The 20,556-nt window shown below is 47.5% G+C and overlaps 1 protein-coding gene across 3 annotated transcripts in view; it reads left to right on the top strand.

Moving 5' to 3' along the window:
• CCDC62 (coiled-coil domain containing 62) overlaps positions 1 to 20,556 on the top strand; it is a 49,587-nt gene that overhangs the window by 5,929 nt on the left and 23,102 nt on the right. Inside the window, exons 4-10 of one of the 3 annotated variants that reach the window (XM_075534349.1) lie at positions 1,656 to 1,757; positions 3,429 to 3,600; positions 6,543 to 6,644; positions 13,803 to 13,891; positions 14,211 to 14,326; positions 15,850 to 16,572; positions 19,811 to 19,970. In XM_075534349.1, coding sequence (XP_075390464.1) covers positions 1,656 to 1,757; positions 3,429 to 3,600; positions 6,543 to 6,644; positions 13,803 to 13,891; positions 14,211 to 14,326; positions 15,850 to 16,572; positions 19,811 to 19,970 — 1,464 coding nt within the window. The remainder of the gene's footprint in view (positions 1 to 1,655; positions 1,758 to 3,428; positions 3,601 to 6,542; positions 6,645 to 13,802; positions 13,892 to 14,210; positions 14,327 to 15,849; positions 16,573 to 19,810; positions 19,971 to 20,556) is intronic. The other 2 variants (XM_075534350.1, XM_075534351.1) reach the window with 2 other exon arrangements.

The raw sequence follows: 20,556 nt of genomic DNA, 5'->3' as shown, positions 1-20,556 counted from the left end.
ATAGGTATCTTTCACATTCTCTGTGACCATAATGATACTCATTATGGATCATGATACAGAGTGTAGTAATTCATAATAACAGTGCACATTTTTATGTCCTTTTCCAGTGTTGAATTAAGGGAGATAACAATTTAAAAGTTTGTCGATTTTTTAATCAATTATTTTTATTGGGAGCTCTTAACAGATATCATAGCATTCCGTATTTTGTTTTCTTTTTGTTGTTGTTTTTGGTTTTAACTCTTTTTTGTTTTGTTTTTTTAAATCATTTTATTGACTCATACAACTCTTATCACAATCCATACATAATAACATCAATTGTGTAAAGCACATTTGTACATTCATTGCCTTCATCATTCTCAAAACATTTGCCTCTCCACTTAAGCCCCTGGCATCAGCTCCTCATTTTACCCCTTCCCTCCCCACTCCCCTCTCCCTCATGAACCCTTAATAATTTATAAATTATTGTCATGTCTTACACTGTCCGACGTCTCCCTTCACCCACTTTTCTGATGTCCGCCCCCCAGGGACGGTTCCCCTTTCCATCCCACCCTCCCTCCACTCTCCAGTATGGCCACTCTTGGCACTGGTCCTGAAGGGATCATCTGTCCTTGATTCCAGCATGCCTTATTTTGATCACATCAAGCAGTATGTACAATTGCGACCACAATCAGTTTGAAACCGTTTTCTTTCTTCTTGAACTCCTTGATATCAGCTCCCCTTTGTCTCCTCCCTCTCCCCCCTTACACCCCAGGAACCCTTACTGTTTTCTCTTTCCTATAATAGTTTGGTGGGGTTGTTTTTGCCATGTCTTGCACAATCCAGTGTATCCATTCACCTAGAATTCAAGAGGGGTTATAGTCATTCGTGCTCTCTGTCTCATTCTCTCCTTTCCCTCCTCTCTTCCCGTACCCTCAGGGGGGACCACTATTCCTGCTACATTTCTGAAGGGCTCTTTATCTTATCTTTCATGTACCAAATGATCTTAAATATGCAAATGTACATGGGCAAATCTAACATGATAGATGAGGTGAAATGAATGAAAACCATAATAGTAATGGGAGGAATAAGTAAGAGCTAGAAGTTAATTACGTGGCTCCTCAGTGCCATAGCACACCCTGGCTATCATCCCTTTCCTGTGGCCCTTCTGAGAGGAGGGACTGTCAAATTACCTTACAGACCCTTCCCACTGATTGGATTGCTGATTCTTTTTCCAGCCAGTAAAGCGTGTGTGTCCACAACAATTATATCAGACAGTTCTGTAGTTTAAGAACAGTCATAAATGGGAATACTTCCATAGGCAGGTCTTTCCAAGAAAGGAATTGCTTACTGATGCAGTTCCCATTCATTCTTACTCGCCTTTCTCCCCACCCTAAAATTATGTTAAACTTTAGGAAATAGGCTGGCACCCAAATGTGACTAATTTAATCCCGCAGGGTGATGCCATTATTTAGGGGGGTACTAGAGTTAGTGGGGAGATATTTGTGTCTCTTTTTAATGATTGCTGGCTTAGCCTACTTCGTTACTAAGGTTGGTTTTTGGTTTTGTTTTTTTTTAATAAATCAACTTAATAAAAAGCAAAGGGAGCACAGTTTATGGCTGGTGATGGCAATGAAGGCTCAAAGATGTCTCAGTACTGATTTTGTGTTCCCTTGTAGGGTAGAAACCAAAATCTCAGCAGCACGTTAGTGGACCTTTCTGCCCAGGTAGGACAATTACAAGCGCGAGAACAAGCACTCACCACAATGATAAAGCTAAAGGTAATTGAAAATACCGCTACCTCCACTGGCATATTCGTGTTCATCATCTTATGTAATTCCCAGAAAAGCAGCCCTGTCAGCCTTCTCATTTGTTGTGACACTTCGTTTGCCAGTACCAGGCTGTTCAGATGACTGTGGAAAGAGTGTGTCCACACCTTGTGTTCTCCTTTTTCAACAGTGCACTAGCTAGTCTGGGCTCTTGCCGTAGAAAGTCGAGCATTTCTAGAACGAAGCCTGTTGGAATATTGACTGGGATGGTATTAAATCTATAGATCACTTTGGGTAGTTAGCATCATAACAATACCCAGCTTTTCAGTCCTCAAATATGAAACATTTTCCCATTTATTTTAGTCTAATGTAGTTCAAGGAGCTGGGTGGCACAGTTAAGTGTTGGGCTGCCAACCACAAGGTGGGCAGTTCAAACACCAGCTGCTACTCAGGAGAAAGAGGAGGCTGTCTGCTCCCTTAAAGAATCGCAGCCTCAGAAACCCTAAGGAACAGTCCGTCAGAGTCAACTCTCTGCCAGTGAGTTGGAGTTAATTTCTTTCAGTAGTTTTATAACTTGAGTGTATAAGTTGTTCCCATGGGAAAAGGAATGGAAATGAGGGAAACAAGTTGAAAATAACACCCCCCAGGCATTCAGAGGGTCACAGATACCCCATCTGACCTGCAGACTCCCAGAACCATTCCATGACCTGGCGTGTTAAATGAGCTTGACTTTTTCCAAGGAATTCATCCTGAGTCTCATGACAGCACTGGCTGGCAGATTGATTGTGCTCTGTGACACAGAGCAGAAACTGTTACCAACGGCCGCTAGGGCAGTCACTAAAGTGTGACACCCGTCCACATCTCTGTGGCTCTTTTCCTGTCTTTAATGTAATGACCTCTTTTTTCGTCTCATAAAACCAAACTCACAGCCAAGGAGTCCGTTCCAACTCAGGGTGACCCTGTGGACAGAGCCGAGCTGCAGCTGTGGGATTCCAAGGCTGGGTTGGGGGGTGGGGGGCTAGGTTCACGTCCTAATTCAGTTACTTAAATGTTCTGTAATGTTGGGCAAGCTGTGTAACCTTTCTATGCCTGTTTACTCATCTGCTTTATGGTGATGATAATTTGTTGTTCGGGTCTAGCCAGTTGCTTCTGATTGATAGTGGTCCCGTGTACAGCAAAAGGAAACGCTGTCCGGTGCTGCACCATCCTCGCAATTGTTTTGTTTGAGCCTATTGTTTGGAGCCATTGTGGCAATCCATCTCGTTGATGGTGACTTCCTCTTTTTCACCCACCCTCCACTTTGCCAAGCATGGTGTCCTTCTCTTGGGACTGGTCTCTCCTGACAACATGTTCTCACCATCCTCACAGAATAAGGAGATTCTGGCCATACTTCTTCCAAGTCAGACTGGTTTGGTCTTCTGGCAGTGAGGCCAAGGCCTCGCTCTTAGGCCTTCCTTCTCCGTTGTTTGCTTCTCACGTACGAGTGCCTTCTTTCCTTTTTACCGCTTTAAAGAAGCCTGGCAGCAGACTTGCCCTGGGAAAATTATAATAGCAGTACCTGCGATTAGGAAGATTGCATACGTTAATGGCTGAAAAGCACTTAACACTGAGCCTGGTGGCCATGGTATTTTAATTTGTTTCCGTATCGACTGGTTGGAATTGTAACTGCCATTTCTCCACTAGGATAAAGATATCATCGAGGCCGTCAACCACATTGCAGACTGCTCGGGCAAGTTTAAAGTTCTGGAGCATGCGCTTCGGGATGCCAAGGTGGTGGAGGCCAGCATAGTGAAGGAAAAGCAAGATTGCAAGCAGAAATTAAAAACACTTAAGATTGAAATTAATAAGCTGAAAGGTAAGGAAGAGACTTCCCTCTTGGAAATGTGGGTCTTCATTTAGGCTCACCTAATCTTCTGACTTGATGCCGGTGAGTTTGTTGAGGTTTTCGAATGTTACAATTGAGAGGAGGACTGTTGCTGGCCCTGCCTTACCTCTGCCACTGTAGTAGAAATAGGAGTCTAGGGGGCACATTGGGCTGCTAAATACAAGGTCAGCAGTTTGAAACCACCAGCTGCTCCATGGGCGAAAGACAGGGCTTTCTATTCCCGTAAGACGGTCTCAGAAACCCACAGGGGCAGTTCTACCCTGCCCTATAGGGTTGCTATGAGTTGGCATCAACTCAGTGGCAATGAGTTTGTGTGTTTTTTTTGGTAGCAATATAAATGGGCAACTTTAACAAACAGAAATCCCTACTCTTGCAGTTCGGAGGCTCCAGGGGAGCCTGCCTATCAGCTCTGGAGGAGGATCTTTCTCTCTTCTCAGCTTCTGTCTCGTGGTGTCTTCATGTGGCTTAGCATCCATCTTCGCCCTTGCCTGCTTGCTTGCTTAATTTGCTTTTATATCTCAAGAGTGTGAAGGACACACAGTCATACTCCCTCCTTGCCATAGCCTAGAAAACCCACCTTCTTGTGACATTTTAAGCACAGGTATAGGAATTTAGATTTGCAAAACATATTTTGGGGAGATTTCATTCAATCCACAGCATGTTCTAACATAAAATGTTCATTTTATCTCTGCTGCAACCTTGGCATTACAATCAGATGTGTAACTACAGAGTTAGGGAAAGCTGCATAATAAATTCTGCCTTTTGAAAGTCTTCGCTTAAGAGATGGGTCGACACAATGGCTACAATAGTGGGTTCAGCTGTCAGAATGCTGGTAAGGATGACATAAGACCGGGCCGTGTTTCAGTCTGCGCCGCACAGGAGGGCTGTGCATCGGAACTGACTTGGAAGCCCCCAATAACAACATTGGTTAGGACTGCTGGTGCTGTGCCTCGGTGGCACAGAGCCCAAGCATCTGGGACGCTCGTGCGTCGGGAACTCAAAAGGGAGTGGGCTATTCACCTTCCTCTTCAACAGTGAGCGCGCTTGGGCACTGCTGCCCGTGGGAAGGACAGGAGTGTGAAAACTAACTAGGATTCGATCACTTATGTCCCATTCCGTTGGTAAAAGCAAGCCATGTGGCTGAACCCAAAGCCCAGCAGTTGGGCTATGCGCTCTGTCCTTTTACGGGGAGAGTGGTCATGTCACATGCAGGGCTACCGCAGCATCAGGTCAGTTCCAACTCTTAGTGACCCTGTGTGACAGAGTGGAATGGCCTGGCGGCTTTTCCTGGCTGTCGTCGTTATGGGATCAGATTGCCAGGCGTTTCTCATGCAGTGTCTAGATGGGTTCAAACTGCCAACCTTTCAGTTGGCAGCAACTGCTTAACCAGCAGACTCCCAGGGAGGGTTGAGGAATTGCCGCTAATAGCACAGTTGCCCCAAATGTTTTCTTCTTTGGACCACTCCTGCTTCTGGTCTCCTGCTCTCATTCTCACAGTGACTCTGTGGTTCACTTCTCAGTGATGGAACTGTGACCACAGTGGGGTCTGTGCTGCAACCTGGGACTCGGGGCCTCGCTGCCCCCGCCCTACTGGTGCAGAATCAACTGAGAGACCAGGAGGTGGTCTCTTTAGTCCCATGCCTGCCCCCAGAAAATCAGTCTGTCTGCAATCACAGTGGCCACCGCAGTGGACTAGAAGTGGATTCCTCACCCGGAGCTGACTGTACCTGGGGCCATGACAGCCCCCACAGTGAAGGGGGAGTGGATCTTACTGGTTGTCTTCAAGCCCAGAGGACCCCCGCGTTTGCCTGAAGGAAATAGCAATGTGTTTCAATGAGGAGATTCTGAAATTGTGCACTTTCAAAATTGAAAAAACTCAGCACTTGAAAGCTGTACTCTCCTGGCACCCTGACCTGTTTGTTAGACCTGGCCTCTGACCCTGAGGAGCTTCAGATGGAATCTCCATTGCACTCTGAGCCTCTTTTCAGCAAGGAAGGGCTCTGTCTCTAGCAGGTCAACCTCAGTTAAATTGGAGTACCTTATAGACACACCCAGTAAATACTTAGTTGAATGCTTATGGATACTGACTGCCATTGAGCCATTTTCAACTCATAACGACCCTATAGTGATGCTAAAGGACAGAGTTAAACTGTCCTCCTCTGTCCTGAGGATCAGTTGTGGTTTCAAACTCCTGACCTTGAAGTTAGCAGCCCAGCCTGGAACCCACTACGCCACCAGGTTCCTTAGTCCAGTCAAAATACGACTACTGTATCCTTATTTATGCCTTTTAGGTCTCTGATAATCACATATTTCACGCAAACATTGGGGAAACAGAGAGTAATGGGTGGCAGAGTCAGGGGTGGAGGAACGGAGAGGGAAAGATGGTCTCATGGAGCTGAGTGGACTGGGAAGTCATCTCAAGTTCACGTGTGAACCAAGATTCGAGTGGTGGGAAGAGGGAGCCATGGCCAAGAACCCACCAGCAGAGGGAGCAGCAGGTGCAGTGTTGAGTTGGGGCTGACGTGTGATGGAGGACTGGCAGGAAAAAAGGAGGTCGTAGGCAGGTTCTGGTCACACAAGGCCTCCTAGCCCGTGCCAGGGCATTTTAGCCCACCCTGAAGGGCATAGGGAACCAGTGACAGGCTCGGGGTAGGCAGTGTAAGCAGAGGGTTGTTTGTAGCCTGCTGTTGCTCATGGGCACTGGCGGGAAAATCAGGTGAACGGCTCAGGCGGGGACCAGGGTCATTGCCGCAGACTCAGTGGGGCCTACCTTAACTGTCAGTCCAACAGAACTTCCATCTCATTGAAGGGACTGGGGCGGGGGGGCTGAGTGAGGACAGGAGGCTCACCCGTTGCACAGTCTTCAAGGAGCCAGCATTTATGTGAGGACTTTCCCCCTTCTGTTCGTGAAGAGGAACTGAATGAAAAGACAACAGAAAATAACGACCAGCGAGAAGAGATCATTCGCCTCAAGCAAGAAAGAAGTTACCTCCACGATGAGTTGGTTCTTACTGGTAAATATAGAAAACTAGCTTAAGTAATTAAGTACTTATGTATTTGTCAACTAGATCTTCTAAGGTAGTACTGTCGCAGACTAAGGCAATTACCCAAACCCACTTCCCCTCCTACCGGCCCTATAGGAGCCCCTGTGGGTGTCAGAGGTTATCAGTCTTTATTGGGCAGCAGCCCCATCTTTCCTCCCACGGAGGAGCTGGCGGTTTCAGACTGCTGAGCTGACCTTGTAGTTTGTAGCCCAGCCCGTGACCACTGTGCTACCAGGGCTCCTGAATGGAATTTTATCTTTCTCAAGATGGTGTTTGAGTTGTTTTGACATCTTTCAAAAGATGTTATCACACCACCCTCCAAAGGAGCCCCGGTGGTTCTGTAGTCTGAACCCACCAGACACCCTCGGGGGAGAGAGGTGATAGTCCAGCCTGGAAAGAATCTCAGCTGCCCTGGTGGCAGAGTCGGCTTTCATGTGTTTGTTTCTTTCCTGTCAAGTGAAGCTGAGGGCGGGACTCTCCCACTCCTAAAAACAAAGGTACCGATGCTTAAACACTGAAGGAAGCGTGTTCGTAAGGCAAATGAAGCGAGGCCAACTTGTGGCCCTCAAGCCGATTCAGACTCTTGTAGGGCAGAGCCAAGGTTGTAAGTCTTTCTGCAAGCAGACGCTAATGAGGGAATCACTGACCTTTGGGCCGTCCCATGCACACCTAGTGCTGCCGAGCAGATTCAGACTCTAGCGACCTGACGGGGACAGAGAACTGCTGCACTATCCATCCCTCCATCCACTGTGTTAAGCACATTTGTACATTTGTTGCCATCATCATTCTCAAAACATTTGCTCTCTGCTAGAGGCCTTGGTGTCCGCTCCTCATTTTCCCCGCTCCCTCCCCACACCCCCTCCCTCATGACCTGTAAATCTTTTATGGAAGGAGCCTGCCACATTTTTCTCCCTCAGAGCATAAATAATAAATTAACATTTGGGATTCCCCCCCCCCTCGTTTTTATTATCCCTACCCTCAACTCCCATCCTTCCAGGAAGAGAATAGATTTTGGCAAATTAAAGTAGTTAAATTTCCATTAAGAAATTTTCTCCTGAAAATTTGACTTCTTAACTCAAATCCAAATGTGACTAAGTGCTGCAGGACTTCTCTTGTAGCTAACGACAGCATGCGTCCTACCACTAGAGGTCGCTGTATCCGCTCTGCTGGTGATTGCTGTAGCTACCGGCGAGCCTGTTTCTACCTGACAGTGGAGTTCAGCCAGTCCTCGGGCCCGCATCTGTGTGCCAGGCATTGCCACTCTTGCCGAGGAGCTCACAGGCCCAGAGAGAATTTGTTGTTGATGTCATGTGTTGCCAAGCCGATTTAGACTCCCAGCGACCCCAATGCGACAGTAGAACGGCCTCTAAGAGTTTCCAAAACTGTAATCTCCACAGGAGCAGATCTCTGGACCTTTCCCGTGAGGAGCTAGTGGGTGGGATTGAACTGCCAGCCTTTCCGCTAGCCGCCAAACACTTATGGTCATTGTGCCACCTGGGCTCCCAGCAGAGTGCGCACTATAAATGAATGCCGACTCCAGTGTGCTGGAAGGCCATAGGGAGGGGGGGAGGGGTGCAGCGTTGTTCCCACGGTTTCCTTGCTATTTGGACCACCAGGTCTGCGCCGTGAATTAGATGTGTTAAGTAAGTGCTGTATTGAGCCCGTTTTATGAAGTAGCCCCTCCCCCCCTTTTTTGTAACCATTTCCAAAGCTGATTCCTTGAAGACATTTTCTGCTAAAGACAATCTTAACACTATGGTCTCAAAACAGTGTTTGTAAGTTTAAATAATAATTAAGCCTAAAAGGAATTTTGAAAGTCTTTGTATGATAACACAATGTCATGTGCTATGGCTACAAGTTAACACTTTTCACTTGAAATTGGGAAATGCCTTAGCGTCTTAGCTTTCTCTGAAGTCCAGAGCACTTTTCCTTTGTGTTGAAGGTGACCTTCTCGTAAAGTCTGAGAGGCGGGTTCCATTTGTCTGCCCTGTCTCTGGGAGTTTAGAAACAAGATGGCGATGCTGTTTTACATTATTTTCCATAAAAAGAAAAACCAAAGCAATTGCTGTTGAGTTTACTTTGATTCATAGGGAGCTCTGGTGAGTCCTTATTCTGGTATTCCTCAGAGACGGATTTGGCCCTGAGTGCACGGCCATCGGGTCAATTCTGACTGCCCCTTTGGGTCTCTGAGACGAGCAGACAGCCTCACCTTTTTCTGGAAGAGTGGCTGCTCACCGTGCTCGGGGATTCAGTACAGACCACCGAAACAAAGCGGATAGCACAGTAAAGCGGGTCACCCCGGTACTGTGGTTCTCCAGTGCTTAGAGAAGTTGTGTTTGCACAGCGCTGTAGTCTGTGACGTATGTGTTAGTGACATGATGAAAAGGCTGAAAATACCATGCAAATGATCACGATAGGGCCCGGAGACACAAAGTGAGTGCACACTGAGGGGAAAGCAGCGCCAAGAGACTTGCTAAGCCCGGGGCTGCCATGGACCTTCCGTGATCCTGAGAGGCTGCTCCCCCACCCACCCTGTGCTCCCAGCAGCTGCCCAGGCAGGCCCATTGGAGCACTCTCACCTCTCTGCTTTCCAATTCTGCCCCCACCTCCTAGGAAACTCGCCCAATGTCACCTCACGTCAGACATGCATGTGAAGTTCAAATATTTATCATTACCCTCGCATCCTAAGTGGAATGGCTGACTGGTTTGTATCCTGAAAGATGAGGAGCCTGCTCAGCAAATTAAGCTCATGCCAATGTGAGAACCCAGTACCGAGGGAGGAGCGGATCCTGACTGCGACCCTGAAGGGTGGAGCGGAACTACCCCTGGGGTCCAAGGTTCTCCATCTGTAAGGAAGCAGGCTGCCTCATCTTCCCCCAGCAGTTAGCCACTGGTGAGGTCAACCACAGAATGCTTAGTGACTGCGCCACCAGGGCTGCATCGCCCACGTGAGAGGCAGCGGAGTGGAGATCCACTGATTTGTAGGTACCCCCATCTCCTGCCAGGCATGTGTCTCTAGGAGTCACCCCCAGCGTTAAAACAGTTGGGTTTCCCTTTTTATTTTTTGTGCCTACAAGGGGGTGCCAGGACCGTTGGTGGCATGGTGGTTACACATTGGGCTGCCACGCATAAGGTCAGCTTTTCCAAACCACCAGCTGTTCTCTGGGAGAAAGAGCATCTGCTCCTGTGTAAAGAGGCTCCGCCTTGGAAACCCACAGAGACAGTTTTACCCTGCCCTGTAATGTTGCTATGAGTCACATTCACTCGAAGGCAGCGTTTTTAACGAAGGGGTATCAAAAGGTTCAGGGAGAGGTGGAATTAAAAGATGATGGGATTTTCCTCCCGGCTTGTAGGAGCCCTGGTGGTCTGGTGGCCCAGCACTGGGCTGCGAGCCTCAAGGTCAGCAATTCAAAACCACCCACTGCTCTGCGTGAGGAGGAAGGACTGCCTGCTCCTGTAAGCAGTTACAGTCTCGGGAACTCGCAGGGCAGTTCTGCCCTACCCTGTCCTGTCGTGTCAGGGAGTGGGCATCGACTCCATGGCACTGAGTGGGGTGTGTAACTGTGCGCACAGAGCACCATACATACTCCAGTATAAGCCCACCCCAGTACCAGCTGAGGCACCTAACTGTACCACAAAAGCAGCATTAGAATTTGCTGAAAACTCGGCTTAGGCACGAGTGTATGTGGTAAGGGTTGCCCTGCAGAATATGGTGCAGGTCTGTGTGTTGCTTTGTCAGCTGGTGTTAACTGGATGTGTCTCAAGGCGCTGACGTGTTCATGCAAAGAACCAAAAAGCGGTCATCTAAACCCGGTAGTGTGACTGTGTTTCTGGTGGGGCTGCGTACAGTTGTCCTTCCTCTCTGACTGGCCTGGGTCCCCCGCAGGGGCAGCCAACTGCTACGGAATAATGTCACAGCCATCACACGTCTTTGTTATGTTTCCTCCCTAAGAAACAGGACACCTGAAACGGTGTCTAATGAAAGAACCATGGTCAACAGCTGTCACTTAGGTGCCGTCGCAATTATATGTCAATGAACGCTCGTGCGTTGCAGGGATCATTTTACAGGTTTACAATCATTTTATTGGGTTTCATATAACTCATCACACTCCATCCATCCATTATGTCAAGCACATTTGTACATTTGTTGCCCTCGTCATTCTCAAAACATTTGCTTTCTACTTGAGCCCTTGGTATCAGCTCATTTTTTTCCCATCCTTCCACCTACCTCCCTCCCTCCCTCTCCATTGAGCCCTTGATGATTTATAAGTTATTATTATTTTGTCATGTCTTATACTGTCCGACGTCTCCCTTCACCCATTTTCCTGTTGTCCGTCCCCCAGGGAGGAGATTATATGTAGATCCCTGTAATCAGTTCCCCCTTTCCACCCCTCCTCCCTCCACCAATGTACAGCTTTATAAGTGAAGGCTTATTGTTTATATCTTCTTTCTCTTTGAACCCAATGATTTCTCAATGCAAAATGCTATTTCTGTTATCTTTTTAACTATTGATTTGCCACACCCCCTTCCTGGTGTTGTGTTTTCAGCCATAGTTTTGCAGTGCCTGTCTCTCGGGTATGTCTGTGTGCACTAAGAAGTTGAGCCTTCTACTGCCTATGGGGAAGAGTTCAGAATCATAGGTACTTACCAGATGGGAAGACTTTCTAGCAAATAGCAAGTCTGGGGAGAATTGCAGAACAGGATTTCAAATTCTCTTGGAATCCAGACTTTCTAGAGTCATCGAGGTTGGATGAACCCACCAAACTGATGCCCCGAAGATAACCACTCTCAAAGCTTAACAAGTAAAGAATGTGTGCTTAGCTCTTTTAAGATCTTTGTGTTCTTTTAAGACCTCGCTGCCATACTTGTGTGCAATAGGTGTTAGGTGGTTTTTGTCAACTACTCCCTTGTTTGTAGGGATTTTCCTAAGTACACTGCACTTTTTTTTCCTTCCCACTTGCATGTAAAGCATTGGTTTAGTGCCCTCATGAAAATATCTCAAGGGCGTCGGCGAGGCTGGCTGAACACATGGCACGTACAGTATTTGTGTGACAATAGGCTCTGACCACAGCACCTCCAAAGGTGGATGGGAGAGTGAAGGGCAGTGAGGTCATGTTCATGGGAGAGGAGGACTCAGACAACAAGGTGGGCAGGCTGTCACCAGCGTTGTCACATGGCACCTGCACACCCTGTCGAATGGGTGCAAGCTGTGTAGGTTCTCAACAACAACAATAACATGAAAAATGTGGGAGAGAAAATAGAAGAGTAGAAAGTCTTGGAGGTTGTATTTTGCTTTTGGGAAATGACAGTACAGTTTGTGTGCCCTGCGGCAGCTCGTGGAATACATGTGTTTGGTCAGGTCTGAGGGAGAGCCTGTTAGTGAGATGATACTGGCTTGATTGTGTACTGTGGCCACCCCCACCCATTTAATATTTATTTTTTCTGTTGATAAAAGGTATGTAGGATGTAGTTTTTTGCAATGAAAAGGTGTTTATAAGTTGCTCGTGTAATGTGAACATAATTAAAAGTTAGAGAGATTTGGAAATCCTTGCAGCCCCCTCCCCCACAAAAACGCTGTGTTGTTAGAGGGCAGAGAGAAGAGGGGCTATGTCTAGGCTCGGGTCTGGTGTGAACGCTTGACTGACTGCAGCACCACAGTCTTGTCGCACCCTCAAGACCTGGGGCACCTGTGGAGTGGGAAGGGTGAGGGGAGGGGGTTCCTCTTAGGTCACTTTGCAAAGTGACAAGATCCTGGCAGCTGGATGACAGGTGATGGTGTCATTGTCTGTAGGGGACAGGGCACTTGAAAGGTGTCACTGCCCACCGTAGGGGGTCTCCAAGTGTGCTCTGAACAAGCCCACCTCTAAGACATGACTTGGGAAGGGGTTGGCTCACCCCCAGCTGACTGGTCACCCTGCCCCCTGTTCAGGGCTGTCCCCTGTTCAGCACACGCTCTTGGGCCCAGCACACGTCTATATGAAGGCAGGCGATGTCCTGCTCGTGGGCACTGGCCATAGTCACCGACTGACAGCCACAGGTCTGTTAAGACTCAACTGCAGACCACAGTACACACGACAGGAGCCTCCACGCCATGCCACGCCACGCCCAGGCCTAGGAGTGTGTCCCACTGTGACAGGCACAGGCTGCGTTCGGAAGCTGCTTTGTCAGTTGGTGCTAACTAGATGTGTGTCAGGGTGCTGTGTCTGCCCCCTAGGGTGACAGCTGAAGGGGCTGCTGGGAGACGGTGGGGTCTGCCGGAGCTACACGGGAGAGGAATCCTCTGGAAAGATTGAAAGGAACTGAAGGTGGTGTGTGGGGGGAACAGACGTTTCTGTGCACTGATTCATGCAAACACACAGCAGTTAAAGCCACAGCCCTGTTCATGTCCAATCTTTTTTTATTATTCAAAGATCATTTTAATGGGGGCTCTTACAACTCTTACAAGTCCATACCTCAACTGTATCAAGCATATTTGTACATATGTTACCATCATTCATTTCTTTTTAAAAACATTTTTTTCCCATCATTCATTTCTAGACATTTACTTTCTATTGAACCCTTGGTATCAGCTCCCCTTTTTCTCCACCAGCACCCACCCTCGTGACCCCTTGATAAATTACAAATTATTATTTTCATAACTTAAACCTACGGCTGTCTCCCTTCCCCCATGGTTTCTGTTATTCGTCCCCCTAGAGGTAGGGTGTGTGTGTGTGTGTGTGTGTGTGTGTGTGTGTGTGTGTGTGTGTGTGTGTGTGTGTTTTATGTGTCCATCATTGCGATCGGTTCTCCCTTCCTCCGCTCCCCTCCCCTCCTTCCCCCTAACTTCCTGGTTCCTTATCTCTTACCTGTACCTGTGTACATGCTCCGGTCTAACCTGCAGTGAAAGGCTTGAATCTTTTTTTTTTACCTTAGCACTAATTATATCACGAGTTTAGCCCATTTGATGAAGAATCTCACCGAAGGACAGGTTAGGACTGCAGCAGCTATTCTGCCATTTTAAAATTCAGGATCAAGGTGCGGGGGCGGGGGGCGGGCTGGTAGGAAGAGGAGAATGCTGGCTGAGCACTACGGTGGTGGGACGGAGAGACTCGTATCCACTAACTTCCTATCCCATTTGTTCTTAAACAGCAGAAAGAGAAAGGAGGAAGGATGATTTACTAGAGATTGCAAAGTCAAAGCAAGAGCGGACAAACACGGAACTGCACAATCTGAGACAGGTAGGCCCCGGCCACCCTGCTCCCAAGACTAGGGCCTGTTCATCGCCTTCTCTGTTGCTCTGGAATCCTGCGTTACATGAGACCTCGGTCATGTTCCTGTCCTCGGATAAGACCTTGCCTCCAGGAACTAAAGGGTAACAGACCCAAGTCTTGCTTCTGGGACTAAAGGCAAGGAGACTGACTGGTCAGACGGATGGACAGCCAGTAAAAGCAGACACACTTTGTTTCTCTACTCACTATTGCCCCACGTTAGCCAGCTTGTTGAGTCCATGCAGATTTGTCACTGTGCTCTGTATTCACGTACCCATCTCTGCGGCAGATCTACGTGAAACAGCAGCGGGACCTGCAGTTTCTTCACTTCAATGTGGAAAATTCTCAGGAATTCTTACAGCTATATGACTCAAAGATCGAGGAATCCAAAGTCCTCGAATCTAGGTAAGCTGCTGTCAGTACCATCTAGTGGTGCAGTCCATCCTTCAGTCAGTATTTCTTGATTACGTAGAATGGGCCGGTACCCACTCCCCTTTCCTTAGGTGTAGAGAATGCGTGCGTGTCGGCTACTACGTACGTGTCAGGATAACTGTAGGTGGAACGAGGCCTGATCTCAGATTTTGAGGCTTTCTCCTCGTTTAGTCAGTTGGTGAAGGTAAATTTGTTTAGCATGTTTGTGTGTCTGTTGTGTAGAACTTTGAACCGGAGTTAGAAACTACTAAAGTGAATGAGTCATTGAGTCAGCAAATGTTTATTGAGAACTCTGAGTCTGGTTCGTACATGTCAGAAAGTGCCGGGGAGTAAGTAACTGCCGTCGCCGCTTCAAGATGGGAAAGATGCCCTTTTTCGCTGGGAGTGACCTCTGCTCTTCCCTGCCTTTCTTGGTTTCCTGGTTGACATGGAAAGAGACTCTCTCCGATAGCAACCAGCGAAGGAATTAAGTTGGCATCCATAAGCTTAAAGTAGAGACATCCATACAAAATGCGGTTCCACCTCATAGGCATGTCAGCATACCACAGTGGCACAGACGTAGACTCCTTTTCTGTGGGAGGGGCCTCCTTTCCCGGGGGTGCATTCAGGGTTGCAGACACCAGCAGTTGTCAAGCTCGTGTAGGGGCAGTGGCTGCCTCAGGCAGGGCAGTGGGTTGGCCACAGGGCCGTGCGGGGCTGGTCACTCTGGGCTCTGCCTCCCAGCAGTTACCACACCCCTGTTGTCACCAAGTCCCGTGCGTTCTACTGCAAGCGGTGTCTCTTTGCAGATGGGCCCTCTGCTTTTGGTACTTCTAACCAGCTGCTGCACAGGAACAGGAAGAAGTGTTCACTAGAAGGGTTAGCGCAGTTAGGGCAGCCTCCTGTTTTGTGTTTTATGCACTTGTATCATTTTTACTCTCAATCCGCCTTCATCATACAGCTTTGTGAGTTGCCCAGCCAGTGTTGTAGCTGGGACATTGGTGAATGATGTGAGATAACAGGCAGCTCATGGACAATTTTCTCTCTAAGTCACCGACCATCGCCTTCTAACCCTATTTCCATCTCCCACTTCCTGTGAAAGTAATGGAACTAGGGAAGAAAACAGCCTGTTATCTCACCAACACGCAATTATAGAACATTAACTATACATCAAAGGCTGGCCTACGTGCCAGGGGGATTTAAAAACAATGACATTTCCCCATGGGAAAACCAGAGTCCTGTCATTGGGGATTAGTTAGCGGATCCGAGCAGTAGGACGAGCACTGAGGTGACAGTGACGGCGACGGCATGGCCAGTGGGAAGTAGGGAAGGGAAGCGGGCGGAGGTGCTCTGGGCTGGGCGGTCATGGAGGCGTCCTAGAGGGGGTACCTTAATTCCACTTCAGAGAATGGAGCCTTAACCGGGCATAGCTCTGCTAATGAGGTTTGCGTGAGATATAGAGGAACAGTAGGGTCAAATGCATGTTGTAACTGCCGTTTCTTGTGATGCCATCATAGCGGAAACATGTGTTTGTCAGACCTTGACACTAGCCACTCCAAAGCCGCTGTTAAGAGGGAGAAAGAGCAGAAGTTACTGGTTAAGGACCAAACATTTGAGACCCTGTTGATTCAGCAAAACAGGTCCGACAAGAGCTCTTATGATGTTTGCAAAGAGAAGAAACTGCAGGTTAGCCCCTCCTTTGGAGAAAAAAGTGTAACAACTCTCTCATCTCTGTTTGCAAAAGACTCAGTGGAGAAACCAAAGGCTTGGTCTCTGGGAGGAAAACTCCAGATTGAACCTGAGAACAAAGGCTCGTTCTGTAAGATCCATACAAAATCGCCCAAAGCTGGCGAGTCGGGGACTTCAAACCGAGAGAAACAGCTGTCTGAGGTGTGCTTAGCTGACGAAAAGCAGTGGCATGATGTCAGTGTTTACCTGGGCCTGGCTCCCCTCTGCGACTCCAAACCCCCGGAAAAACCCAGTGAGGACTGTCAGGAGCCCAAGGACAAGCTGGAGACATCTTACCGCCCCAGCAGTGAGGCCTGCCTGAGCGAAAGTGACATCTTTGAATCCAAGTGCTGCCGCCCAAGCAACTTTGTGGTTGAGGCCCCAGGGTACATGTCCGATGTCCAGTGGATGAGCCTTTTCAAGCCGTATAAAGTAGACAGACTCGTCCGCCAGAAAGCTATGTGCACGTGTTCCGAGAGCATCAGTGGGGTGAAGTTCCGCTCCTCGGCCAGGTGAGTCTCCGTGTCCGTGCCTCCATGCCACATGGTGTTCAGGAAGATCCTGGGCGACAGGAGCCACCTGTGCCTCTTGTTCTTGGAGAGCCTCCAGAGGCGGCCCACCCCCAGCAGGGACTCTTGAGTCCTGTGGTCCACAGGGCAGGGGCTCTCCTGAGACTCCAGGGAGGCACGTGTGCGAGCACGCACCCAGGCAGCTTCAGAGCCAAAGGTCTCTCTGAAGAACAAAGCCCCATCCTTGATCAGTTTGGCAAATATGTTTTATTAAAAAACAAATGGGCAGGTCGCTTTTCAGAGTGGAATGCTGTTCTGGGACATTCCTCACCCCACAGTCTACGTGGAGTGGGCAAACCAACCCTTCCCTGTCTGGTCGAGGGCGCTAGACCCAGGTAAAGATGTTTCCTCCCTCCTCCCAGGGGCTGCTGCCACCACAGGGGTCCCATCCACATGCTGTGTTGTTACTTTGTGGTTTAACTGTTTATTGTGTAGTGAGGTGGAGGTAGGTTCAGATCATCATTTTTTAATTCAGCAACTTATAACAATTTAACAAACCTCCCAAATTTGTGTCCTTGATCTCCAATACTTTTTTTCCTTAAAAAAGAGAAGGAATGTTTGTATTTAACACTATTTTGAGAAGAAAGTAAATTCACGATGAACACACTGCCCATTATTCAGGCTCCCCTCATTGTCAGAATTGCTGGATCTGGTGGTGAAGTGGTGCCGTAATAGTATCTTCTATTTTTAAAGAAAGCCGAGCTCTTCAGTCTTCAATTAAAGGAAGGATGATTCTTCTATACCAAGTTCTTTATTTTTAATCATCGCACTGACTCAAATAGACTTGATGACGAAAATTCCTTCCTACTATTGATATTCTTAGTCTTTTTTGGGCCCCTTTACAACCTTGAGTCATTGCAAAAGCATACAGACAATAACAAAATTATAAACACACACTCACAGAAAGGGTGGTCACACTTTCCCTTTATTCACACTTGGATTTAAAGATCTTCAAATAATTGCAAGTTAGCAGCAAGGCAGAACTGCATACTCTTCAGGACTCGCCAAGGATGTGCAGACATTAAGGGGAAAGCTTATGGCAGGTTTATTTTTTTCACTAGTTTTTTTTCACTATCCTATAGTTCTTAAATGCTTCCTTCCCCCACTCATGATCCCAGTTCTACCTTACAAATCCGGCTAGACCAGAGAATGTACAGATAGGAACTGGACGCACAGGGAATCCCAGGACGGATGATCCCTTCAGGACCAGTTGTGTGAGAGGCGATACTGGGAGGGTGGAGGGAAGGCGGGGTAGAAATGGGGAACCGATTACAAGGATCTACATATAACCCCTCCCTGGGGGGTGGACAACAGAAAAGTGGGTGAATGGAGATGTCGGACAGTGTAAGACATGAAAAACTAATTATAAATGATCAAGAGTTCATGGGGTAAGGGGACAGGGAGGGAGGGAAAAAATGAGCTGATACCAAGAGCTCAAGTAGAAAGCAAATGTTTTGAGAATGATAACGGCTACAAATGTGCTTGACTCAATGGATGTATGTATGGATTATGATAAGAATTTTATGAGCCCCAATAAAATTATTTTAAAATAAATTAATAATTAAAATATATTTGTGTAGTCGTCCAAAATCCATTTCATAACATTTCGTCTCGTGCTCATTTTTGTTAGCTTCTCATCTCCCTCATCCTCCTTTGCCATTGCCCTTAGGTAGTTATCAATCCAGTTAACTGTCCTGAATTTCACATATAAACAATCATACAAAACACATGCAAGAGCAAGCAAACAAAAACCCAACAGCAATGACTATACAAAACAGAAAAACCTCAATAAAAAATCATGAAATAATAAAAACGGAAACAATGTTAAAATGGGTCGAAAGGGAGACCAAATGATAAAGACATTACATTTCAGCCTAACTACATCTGCCATAATTGACCCCACGAAGCGCTCTGTCTGAGCACAAAGCTGTTAAGTAAGAGCAGAAGGGATTCACCAGAGGTCCCATCCCATTGGGGACTCTGCGAATGGATTTGGACTCCCACTGTCATCCAGTCCCTCCCTGAGATTTGCATTTTATTATTACCACCCTTGGATCACACAGGCTGTTGTGCTTCTTCCTTGTGGATTTAGTTGAAGCCTTACTTCGATGGCTGCCTTTTTTAAAGACAAGCCTTTAAGACCCCAGATGCTATGCTTGACGGTAGTTGAGCATCGTCACATTTTTAGAGCACCGTGGACGTTTATGAAGTGTAAACCTAAGAAAGAAATGCAAACTAAAATCCAGAGTTTTCTCTCCTGGCCGTTTCTGACCTTCTTGGCTTGAATTGGATGCCTGCCCTGCCAGCAGGGGCACATGCCCAGGCATCCCATGACAACTGTGTGACTAAGGGGAAAAGATAATTATGTTTTCCTTTTTTCTCTGCGATTAGAAGAACTTGTGTACCCACTGTATTATCTGACTTGAATGCCCACATTTGTGCCACCATTCCATTCGACCAGTGCTAGCTGACCTGGGCAGGAGAAGCCAGGTGCGGGCGGCCTGCTCTCTCTCGTAGTTGTACGAAAGAAGAGGTTATGTCTCCGGCCTCTTCTAGAATAGCTCTTGCTACCAAACTCTGCCCTGAGCCCCACATTGTGAGCTTTGTGTATTTGTGTCTTCGTCCCAAGTTCCTCGAGAAGAACTGAAGAGCAAGCACACCACTGTTTTCCTCCCGTGAACCCAAAACCAAAGCCAGATTCCATGCCATCGAGTCGATGTCGATTCATAGCAACCCTGTAGGACAGGGTGGATCTGCCCCTGTGGGTTTCCCAGACTGTTCTCTTTATGGGAGTAGAAAGTCTCGGGGAAAAGGGATTTTTAAAGCCATTATCAGTATCAGTAATCCATCCCACAAACGGAAAACCTAACGTGCTCACAACACCGAAGTTAGTCCTCATAAACTTTGTTGAATTTCTCCCCTCTCGTTTGGGTAATAACTGCCCATGTGTGTTTGTTTGTGTGTTTGTGACAGGGTGGATAGGAACGAAGGGGTGGGATTACTTCTATCCCCTTGGCCTGTCGTACACGTCACTAGAAATAGTTTTTTTTTTTGCAAAGAGTATGTTAATTTGTGAAGGTCTACGTGTTTTTAACTCATGATTATTCCTGTGTCTGTCTGAGGTGTTTTTCAGGCTAAGCATGTTTTGGTGATGTTTGTTTGGCTTTGTGTTTATTGACAGTGAACCCATCGTCACCGTGCATCATGCCTCGTGCTTGGTTGCTTCAAGTTCTACGTTAAGAGAGGATGAGAAGTTCGTAGGCACAGACCCCTCTTTGGATAAAAAGAATTCTCCTAAGGTTCTCTTAATCCCCCAGGAGGCAGCGGTGCCCAGTGAAAAGGTTCGTATGTAGCCTGGCCTCTCACCAGCCTGCTTGTGATTCTTCCAGCACACCATTGCTACTTTGGGTTTACTCTTGGTCACAGTTTCTTCTAAGGAGCCCAGGGGGTGCTGTGTTTAGGCATTGGTTCAAACCCACCAGCCGCTCCTTGGGAGAAAGATGAGACTGGCTACTTCTATGAAGTTGAAAGTCTCAGGAGCCCCAGCCACATGGACCACCACATCATTTTGTTTCAAGCTTCCTTTTACACAATCTCATTTTTTTTCTTTCAAGAATGATTGTGTGAAGGGCCTTCAAAAGGTTGTGGAGAAAAGGGATTGAAAGAGAATTGGATTTTTCCACAAACTTTTTTGAGAACCCCTCATACTGCCTCGATGGCCACTGGCTGTGAGCTCGTTGTCAGAACAAACTGTATAGAAATGTTCACCCTGCACACGGCCCCCGCCCCCGACCGAGTTTCCCAGAGCCTCAGCTGAGAGCTCACTGGAAGGCCTCTCTGCAAACGTAGCCATGTTGATGTAAATAGGGACACCTCCTCTCGGTCATCCTTCCCTGTGAGAACGCTAGTGAAGTCTCTAGCCCAGCG

This window comes from Tenrec ecaudatus, chromosome 16 (genome assembly GCF_050624435.1).
Source record: "Tenrec ecaudatus isolate mTenEca1 chromosome 16, mTenEca1.hap1, whole genome shotgun sequence".
NCBI lineage: Eukaryota > Metazoa > Chordata > Mammalia > Afrosoricida > Tenrecidae > Tenrec > Tenrec ecaudatus.
Note: the sequence above shows the minus strand (reverse complement) of the source record. Positions and strands in the feature narration are given on the sequence as shown.